The 9,900-nt window shown below is 36.5% G+C and overlaps 1 protein-coding gene across 1 annotated transcript; it reads left to right on the top strand.

Moving 5' to 3' along the window:
* Positions 1-316: 316 nt before the first annotated feature.
* LOC133305281 (peroxisome biogenesis protein 16-like) lies at positions 317-3,642 on the top strand. The gene is made up of 8 exons (XM_061505456.1): positions 317-575; positions 1,035-1,092; positions 1,510-1,726; positions 1,839-2,137; positions 2,235-2,497; positions 2,661-2,728; positions 2,851-2,912; positions 3,032-3,642. The coding sequence occupies exons 1-8, from the start codon at positions 507-509 to the stop codon at positions 3,091-3,093; spliced, it is 1,098 nt and encodes a 365-aa protein (XP_061361440.1). The 5' UTR covers positions 317-506; the 3' UTR covers positions 3,094-3,642.
* The last annotated feature ends 6,258 nt before the right edge of the window (positions 3,643-9,900 follow it).

Genomic DNA, 9,900 nt, shown 5'->3' with positions numbered 1-9,900 from the left:
CTAGTTGAGTTATGTGAATTTTTGGCCTGCACTGTTTAGCATGCGGGCTCTTTGGCCTTGTGGGCTTTTTAGCTCTGGTCCACGTGAGCTAAGGTCAAACAGACTAAGGTGACCCGGGTGAAATGGTCCGTTTTGATAGCTCTAAGTTGAATAGTCTCATGTTTCAATATTTGGTTACTTTGTTATTGGGATTAATGTTTTTCATGAATGTTATAAGAGATAATTTTATCTGTTACAATATCCACGTAAGAATCATACGAGGAGAACGAAAAATTTCTTCAATGCAATAAGAATACTGAAATCGATAATCCTTTTTACTAAATAGGAATTTTATTTTATTTTTACCCATGCTTTTATTTATATTTTCTTTTATATTCCCAAAACTTACCCTTTTTGGCATGATATACCTACATCGGCTGCAAACCATTGTGTACGAGGTTTTGGTTGGTGCTAGAAGCAGTGGATTCTGTTGTTAATTTTCTTTAATTTATAAAGCAACTGAAGCTATGGAGATTTACAAGAGATTGGTCAGGCAGAACAAAGACTTTGTCCACTCCTTGGAGTCTTTGGCCAATGTAATCTTCTTCTTCTTCTTCTTTTTCTTTTATATATTTTCAAGTCGTGGTTTTTGTTGTTTTAGCTGTTTAATTTGGTGGTATTTGTGCTGTGCTTAATTTTAATATATATAATTTCAATTGAAATTTTGGAAACAAGGGTAGTTTTGATATGAGTTTTATGCTTTATTATGCTGTTAGTTATATATACTCACAGATTGAGAAATAGGTTTATGAAAGGGTGAGGAAGTGGGGTTCTATAATATATAATTATAATTTCGTTTTAGTAGCTTAATAGCATAGGTTCTATCTGCAGGTGGCTTTTGAATTTTTATTTTCAATATATATTGCTGTGTTTGTTTTTTGTGTGGTTCTTATGATATGAGTCTATGGAGGGATTCGTGTTGAAACAGGAGTTTTTATTTGTTGACATATTGTGCTTTGATTGTTATCTTATTGGAGGATTGAAAATGTGAATAGGGTTTGACGTGGCTACTTCCTGAACGGTTCTCTGACTCAGAGATTGGACCAGAAGCAGGTTTTGTGAAATTTTGGTAACTTTTGGCTACTTCTTTTTGAGTTTGTTTCTAAATTACACTATACTTTCTCTCACTTCAAGCTTGTATGTTCTTATGGTGACAAAATTGGACGAAAAATTTTCAAAGTAGAAAAAAAAATTGTGACTGAACTGGCACAGAGTAGAAGCTTCTATCTCCTATCATATGTTCATGTTAATCTTTAAAATGCTAACTAGAAATAAGTTTGCCAGGAAGACATTGCACCTTCCTAGATTTCAAGTGTTGCAATGTTTCAAAATCACTTGACATTCCTTCTGGTTACTCACATTTTCTTTCTAATGGAACAGTTGTCTTTTTTTTTTTTTTTCTCGTATTATATGTAGCTGAAACGTTGAAAGTGGAAACTTACTTTAAAAACACCGTATGATTTTATGCAGTAACAACCATTCTGGGGATTATCACAGCTATCAATGAACATATAATTGATACAGCCCCTGCTCAAGATGTTACAGGCTCTGTTGAGCCTTATTCATTTCCTTATTCATTGTGCTTATCTGCATTGAAGGATTTGGAAACATTAGTTGAAGTTGTGGCACAACATTACTGTGGTGATGATAAGAAATGGAATTTCCTTGCTGTTACCGAAGCAACAAAGTAAGCAACATAATGTAATTTAGCATTTGTTCCTTCCTACTATCCTCAGCTTGTAGTTATCTCCATAGCCATTGATCCATGTGTCTTGTTATCTTGAGTAACTCTAACTCAGGGTACTGGTTCGGTTATCTTTGTTTCGAAAGAGTGGATATAAGTTGCTGCTATCTGGAGGGGAGACTTGTAATGATGAGACAGATTCAAATAGTTTGACTTCACCACATCAAATAGGCTTAAAGCCTGGTGAGAATTATGGCTCTAGTTACATAAAAAACAATCATGGTTCAAATCCATGGAATATGGAAGGAAGAGCACTGTCTGCTTTAAGTAAATTTGGAGAAAATGCAAGGATTGTGTCAGAACCATTGTGGTTGCGTCGGGTTCAACACCAACAAGCAATTATGGAGCCTCCAGGCAATATGTTTTAAGTATATTTTTAGCAGCAGTATAATTGATTGTAATGGGAAATTCAACTAATACTTGCTTGCCCTCTGCTTACTTACATTTTCAGTGGTAGAGAGGCCAACACTCTTCAGCATATTGTCCAGGAAGGGTCTTCGTGGGGCAATGTTTTTGATTGGAGAAGTTCTATTTATTACTAGGCCACTTATTTATGTTTTATTTATTCGAAAGTTTGGTATTCGGTCATGGACACCTTGGTTCCTTTCACTGGCTATTGACTGCGTAGGGATGAGTATTCTATCACTAGTTACAACATCAGTGGCTGATGGGAAGGAGCAAATGTTTCATCTTTCTGCCCCAGAAAAGGATGAGGTTTGAGTTTCCTTAGAGCTATACCATGTAAAGATATAATCTGCACCGGGCTTTATGGTCTTCTACATGAGTCTTGGTCAATAAAACTGCATTTAGAACTGTCTTATTTGTCATTAATGTTAAATCCATTAAAAGAGTTGGTACTGAAATAGTTTTGCTTCAGGTTAAAAGACGGAAGCTGTTATTTGTACTATACCTAATGAGAGATCCTTTCTTCAGCAAATATACTAGGTAGCAATGATTTACTTGTTCTCTCACTTTGCTTCTTCTTCTGCTCTCTCTCTCTTTTAGCAATATGCTTCCTCTAAATTGGAGAAAACACTGATAATAAAAATCTCTCTTTAATATTTCAGGAACAGACTTGAAAGCACAGAGAAAGTTTTGGAACCAGTTCCTGTCATAGGATTTCTTACTGGTATGCTTGATACTCATTTATTTCCTTCATTGTTCTTTTTCTGCTTTAATTTCATGTCATCAATCTGTGTTGGTCAACTACTTTGAGTGTCTGATCTGTTTTTTCAATATGTGTTGCAGCAAAAGCTGTTGAACTAACGATTGGAGCTCAAACAAGATACACTTACATGTCAGGATCATAATATAACATGGAAATGAAATGTTTCACTACCCTCCCAGATTGTGGGAAGATATTCTTTCTGTGATTCCACATTCTCTTGTTCCACATATTTTTAATTTCAAGGAGATATCAAATTTGCTATAATTTTGATTGACAAGAAGCCAGGAAACCAGATATGGATAGTGTTATGTGGGACAACTTGTTATTGCAAGGATGGCTCCACTATCAACAACTGGGTTATTTGGACATTCTTAGGGAGCTTTTGTTCTACTACACATTGTGTGTAGGTGGGGTTATTACAGTTGTTGTTCTGAGCATTAATTGGCAAGTTATTTATCTGCTTATTATGCTCAAAAAATTGTTATCTGTTCAATCTCAATCAATCTGTTAATCATTAGGCTTGTCTTCCATGATCATCCTTGTGTGGTCAAATGTTCTTACATTGTTTTGGTTTTTTTTTACCATTTGGACAATGATGCCCTTTACCTCCTAAAAAGGCTACCATGTGTCTTGTTTGTATATTCAAGTGTTGCTACAAAAAGTACATATATATTCTTTGTAAACTGGTGATATTCATAATATCTAGCTTGTATTGTATTATTTTGTATTCTTATTCATTCATGACTAGAATGTCACCAAGGGGATTTACTTATTGTCATAGTACTAAAATAATAATATAATCAGATAATAATATAAAAAATTACTAAAGACTTTTTTTTTGGTAATTAAAATTACTAAAGATTAAAATTAAGTGACTAATATGACTAAACAAATTAACAAACATTTATGTCATCATCTTTTATTTTCAATTTAGGCAAAAAATATCCTTTTAGTTTTTAAAGAATGTACTGGACGTTGAATTAACTAGACATCTAGTCATAGTACAATTAATTCAATAGGTTGAGTTTGTAATTTAACTATAATTGAATAATAAAAAACCATATTTATATAACTCCAATTGAAAGTCAACCCATTTAAAATACTAGGTCTTTTGAGTTTGTTCTGGCTGCCCCTTTTAGCCTAACAAATTAGGCCTAATTTTAATAGTCTATATCTAAAATCTTTTAGAAAACATTCCATGATGAACCATATAGTTTTTTTTTTTTGAAAAATGAACCATATAGTTTTAGGGTTTTATAAGAGTTATGTTGTAAGAAAAGTGATTGTGTAATGTTATAGAGATTCGTTTTGCGTGCCTTAATTTTTTATTTATTTTTTTGTTTTAAAAAGTGTGGGCCCCACAAAATGTTGTGAGGGTAGGAAAGTTTGTTGTGTTATGTTAAGGTAGTGTTTGGTTGGGGAGAAGTTAAAATTTTGGTGGGTAAATGCATGTGGGAATCTGACTCAACCACGTTTGGTTGAAGCTTTTTGGAAAATTTTCCTAGCAAACAGGTTTCCCCAGCAATGCAAGAAGAAGTGCAAAAATTGGATATTGACACTGTTGAAGAATCCATTTCAACAGGTGGTATTGGTTGAGGGTATCGGATAAGTGAAAATGGTTGAAAATGGCATGACAAATATACCCCCTCTTTCTTAACCACACGTTGAAAATGGCACGCCAGCACTGAACTGGTTTGGTTCATCAGAAATGTTAAAGAACCCAAAGGCAAAATCACCATCGGAGGAAACCCAACAGTTATTGTCAACCACAGAAAGTTTGGAACCCAAAGGTATCAGAGCTGTCACAACAGGAATGTTCAACTTGAATGGATCAAATCTCACGACCCAAATTGAAATTTTCTTAATTTTTTATTTAGTTGAAACTTTTCATAGAACCAAACAACTTAGCTGAAAAGGGACCGGACTTAAAAGAGAAGAGAGTGAGTTGAACAGTGAGGAATGAACAACACAATTGTTAAGTGGATGATTGGTTGGGAAAGGACATGAAGTTGAAGAGTATGAGTAACTGAAAGGTTTGGGTGGAAGTGAGTGAAAATGGGGTTGCTTTGAGGATGCTGCAAGTAGCAATTCAAAGAAGAAAGCGAGTGAAAATGTTTAATTTTATAAAAAGGTTAATTTCGTCTTTTGCATTTTTTTCCCATCACAATTTTATTTTCAACCAAACACACATCAGGATTTTTAACCCAATTTTCTTAGTAATATTTTGCCCTACCAAACAACTTTTTTTAAACTTTCCTACCAAACTAACTTTCCAACGTCTTTCCTAGTAAAGACAATTACCCACTTTAAAAAAATTTCTCCTCGACCAAACACTACCTAAAGGATAAAACAAAAATCCATAGTTTTATCACCGAGTATTTCCTTATCTTTGCATAGCTGCCCCCTATACATTGATAATGGGCACAACATACTTTGTCTCAAAGATAAGACTTGGCAGAAGTGGTACATCTTTAGTCTCCCTCTTTTTTCTTCTCTCTAAATACCTCTTTCTCATATGAAAGGGGGATCATATCATCGCGCTTCTATTCATTCTATGAGCTATTACTTTGTATAAATGTAGAGCCACTATATCCATTTACACATTTTCCCCCTTGATATACAGCACATGGAAAGCTCCAACAGAGCCTTGATTGATATTATGACTGCTAAGAGCACCCCTAAAATGATATAATTTATCCCTTGAGGGATACATCAGTGGCTCTTGCAAACCCAAACAGTTCAGAGTTAATACATAAATATTCTAATCTCCAATTACGTGGTGGAACCCAAAAAAAAAAATATCATACAAAAAATACTATATACAAATACTTCATAAAAAAATTATTAATTAAATGAGGTAAGTTATACTATATAATATTGGGTTTTTGACCCTTTTGCTCCTAATTAAATAATTAATAACCAATTTGCCCCTCCCCCAGAACTATCCACCATCCTGCCCCCATTTAGTCGATTAAGTTGCACTTTTAATCGACTAAATGGGCTAAACTCGGAAATTATGAAACGCGAATTTTAGTCGACGAAAAACTCACCTTAATCGACTAAATTGTTTGCACTTTTAGTCGACTAAGCACATTATTTAGTCGATTAAAGATCGCGAAAAACCCTATATCCAGACCTCTCTTGGGCTCATTTTCAAAATATTCGAAATCAAAACTTCTCTCTTGGTCTCTTTCTCTTGTTTGTCAGCTGGAAACCTTCCAATCACCCTTCCATTTCATCCCACCACCTCTAAGACATAGTAATTGTGAAATCATTGTCATTTTCCTTTATTTCTCAATTGTTTCCCCCAAATCCGAACCCTAACCCCTAAAATCTGATTCCTACCCCCAAAATTCGTGTGAAAGATGAGCTCAAGTCCAAACATGTATGTTACCATAATTTACTATGATGGAAAGCATTATGAAGGCCCCAACGGTGTTCAATTTGAAGGAAAAACGAAAATGTTGAAAATCAAACGGGGCACTACGTACAATGAGTTGGAGGGGAGGATTAACCAAAAATTGGGGCTACACGGCAGCCATGGCGTTCAACGGATGATCGCCAGGGTAGAGTCTACAGTTGGTAAGGATGCTATATTCTACATTGGTAATGATATATGTGACGATGAAGATGTGGATTGTGTCATAGATGCAATTGTGGACCGAAAATTTCAAAACTTTATTGAGATATATGTTGAAATAGACTGTGGTCAATCTTCATCTGCACCTGTGCATGGAAGAAGTCAAAGTCAAGAAGACAGAGTGGTCGGTTTATCTGCACCTGCACCTGTCTTAAGTCAGATACCACTGAGGGAAATAGACGAGGATGAGGATGGGCATGACGAGGATATGGACAGTGAAGACGATGGTGAACCCGAGAGTGTTATTCCGCTGGGTGACACCTCAGATACGGACGTAGAGGGGAATTTTGACGCTGATACTAGTTCAGGAAACTTGAGTTCCCAGGTTATGCCACCGCTCCGTGTTGACCCTGTTAGCAGTGGTAAGATTGTAATATAAAGTTTTAATTTTGCATATATATATATTTGTGTTTTCTTTCGTACTGATGGATAAGTTTAAATTTGGACGTAGGGTCTGAGATTGAGCCATTTTGGAACGACAACCCACACTATTCGTTCATTAATTGGGCTCACCCTAATGATGAGACGGAGATATTGTATGGCGACGATGACATCCACGGTGGCTGGCATTTAGGAGATCCATTATATTTGTACCAGGAGTTTCGAACTAAATCTGAAATGCAACATGCTGTCAAATTATATTGTATGAAGTCTCATCGTACTGCTGTGGTGGCAAAAAGTGATGACCATAGATTTGTGATGAAGTGTCGACACCATAATGATGGTTGTCCGTGGTACGTGCGGGCTATGTTGCCCAAGAATGGAAATAGTTGGGTTGTTAGTAAGTGGGGTAAAAAACACACCTGCCTAAACCAAGGCCTTACTCGGGACCATAGACAGCTGGATTCTGATGTAATCTGTGCAGCCATTATAAGTATGTATTACATTCATTTTTGTTTATGGTTTAATTTTTCGGTATATTTATTGATTGTGTTGACTTCGAATTTTGTATAGGTATGTTAAAAGAAGATCCATCCACGAAACCAGTTCTTATTCAGGAGAGGGTACAAAGTTTGTATGGATACAACATATCTTATAGGAAGGCTTGGAAGGCTGAAATGAAGGCCATTGTGAAGTTGTTTGGCGACTGGGAAAAATCATATGCCATCTTACCTGGTTGGCTGAACTACATGACACAGATAAATCCTGGTTCTGTGTTCAAGATTGATACGGATCAGTGTTGTGACGAACGACGAGTCTACACCGATAAGGCTGTCTTTCGCAGTGTATTTTGGACTTTTCACCAGTGCATTGAGGCTTTCAAATATTGTAAACCCATAATCCAAATTGATGGCACGCACCTGTACGAGAAATACAAAGGTACCCTCTTGATTGCTACGTCACAGGATGGTGATGGATTCATTCTGCCTATTGTGTTTGCCATTGTTCCACCGGGTGAGAGATTGGATGATTGGTTGTGGTTTCTTAGCCAGATGCGTTTCCATGTCACACGTAGGCATGGTATCTGTCTAATATCCGATCGTCACCCCAGCATCATCAGGGCTGTGAAGGATCATGCCGGTTGGCAGCCTCCATTTGCGTATCACGTGTTTTGTCTTCGTCACATTGGAAGCAACTTCAACACTAAGTTTAGGGACGTGGAACTGAAGAAAACGCTGATGAAACTAGGTAACCTATTTACATGAATGTGTACATGTTGTATGTAATGTTGTTTATGTATAACTCATTGCAATTTGGGTTCATTTTTTGCAGGTTACATGTGTTCGAAGATTCACTTTGATTTAAGATTTCAAGAATTTGTCGACAGTAACCACAAGTAGCCTCATGGATAGATCAGATTCCCAAAGAGAAATGGTGTAGGTCTTATGATGAGGAGAGCTGAAGGTTTGGTCATATGACGACAAACCTATCTGAGTGTATCAATAAGGTCCTACGGGGTGCACGTAATTTGCCAATAACGGCATTGGTCAAGATGACGCAAAGTAGACTTGTTGAGTATTTTGTGAAGAGGCGTGAAAAGATCCAAAAAGTAAAGGACAAAGGCTGGAGAATTGCAAAAAAGGTTGAGGACTTTTTACAAAAGAATGATGAGTTAACTGTCAGTCTCTGTGTCCGTGTTTTTGATAGAGACTTGCAGTTGTTTGAAGTTGAGGATGCCTACAATCAATCTACGCATGATGCCGGCGACATTATGAGGGTTGACTTGCTAAATCGTAAATGTCAATGTGGACGGTTCACAGCTAGACGATTTCCTTGCAGTCATGTGCTAGCGGTGTGCAAGGTTGAAAAATTGAACCACTATGACTATGTCGATCCTGTGTTCTCAATTACACAAATTGAGAAGGTCTATGCTGCACATTGGTTTCCAATGGGTAATGAGTTGTTGATCCCAGAAATAGATGGTCCAACATTAATCCCAAATGCATCTTTGGTTCGTGCACAAGGAAGACCGAAGTCTTCAAGGATACAGAATGAAATGGATTGGGTTGAGTCCCAACCCACAAGCAGTCAAACTAGATGCAGCACCTGCAAGCAAATTGGTCACAATAAACGTACATGTCCTATGAGGATTAATCCTAGCTGAAGCAATGTTGTGCATGTATTTAAGGTCTTTTGTAAGAGTTCATGTAATTTTTGTAAGACATTGTGATGTTACTTTGTGTTACTGTTTAACTCATTATGTAATTTGACATTTCATTTCTAAGTCCATTATCTAACATTGGTCCATATTGATAGATTGAAACTCATAACTAATACTAATATTACCAAAAAATGAAATCACCAAGTTTCGGGGAGCGTAAACAAACGGTTTGGGGTAATACGTACCCAATCGCATACGAATCCTGTACAATACTATTTTGTACCTGAAAGTGTGTTCCCCAAGTCATTATATGCGTGTACATTGATATTCGATCGGTTCCGTGCCAAAAAAAATCGTGCAAAACAGAATGGGGTGTCAAAACCAGTTATTTAGTCGAGCAACCCGTACTGGTTTAGTCGACTACACAGTTTAGTCGACTAAACCAGTACGGGTTGCTCGACTAAATAACTGGTTTTGACACCCCATTCTGTTTTGCACGATTTTTTTTGGCACGGAACCGATCGAATATCAATGTACACGCATATAATGACTTGGGGAACACACTTTCAGGTACAAAATAGTATTGTACAGGTTATAAACCACGAATGTACATGTACTGCATAAATGCTCCAAGTTAGGGTATCCGAAACTTGTGTTCTTATTTTAACTCTGTTAAGGTCACCTGTTCTGAATTTCATTGGACATTTTAGACCCGTTGGACTGTGATTAGACACAAATTGAAAACATGAAGGTAAAAGATATTTGTT

Source organism: Gastrolobium bilobum, unplaced genomic scaffold, assembly GCF_033153095.1.
Source record: "Gastrolobium bilobum isolate Gb01-03AN ecotype WA unplaced genomic scaffold, APGP_CSIRO_Gbil_v1 utg44380, whole genome shotgun sequence".
Classification (NCBI taxonomy): domain Eukaryota; kingdom Viridiplantae; phylum Streptophyta; class Magnoliopsida; order Fabales; family Fabaceae; genus Gastrolobium; species Gastrolobium bilobum.
This window is presented reverse-complemented; position numbering and strand designations above follow the sequence as displayed.

Excerpts from the sequence above, each read along its gene's own strand:
- LOC133305281 (XM_061505456.1), top strand. The coding sequence starts at position 507 with ATGGAGATTTACAAGAGATTGGTCAGGCAGAACAAAGACTTTGTCCAC. Across the intron at positions 1,093-1,509 it reads AGAGATTGGACCAGAAGCAG|TAACAACCATTCTGGGGATT; the intron begins GTTTTGTGAAAT and ends GATTTTATGCAG. Across the intron at positions 1,727-1,838 it reads GCTGTTACCGAAGCAACAAA|GGTACTGGTTCGGTTATCTT; the intron begins GTAAGCAACATA and ends ACTCTAACTCAG.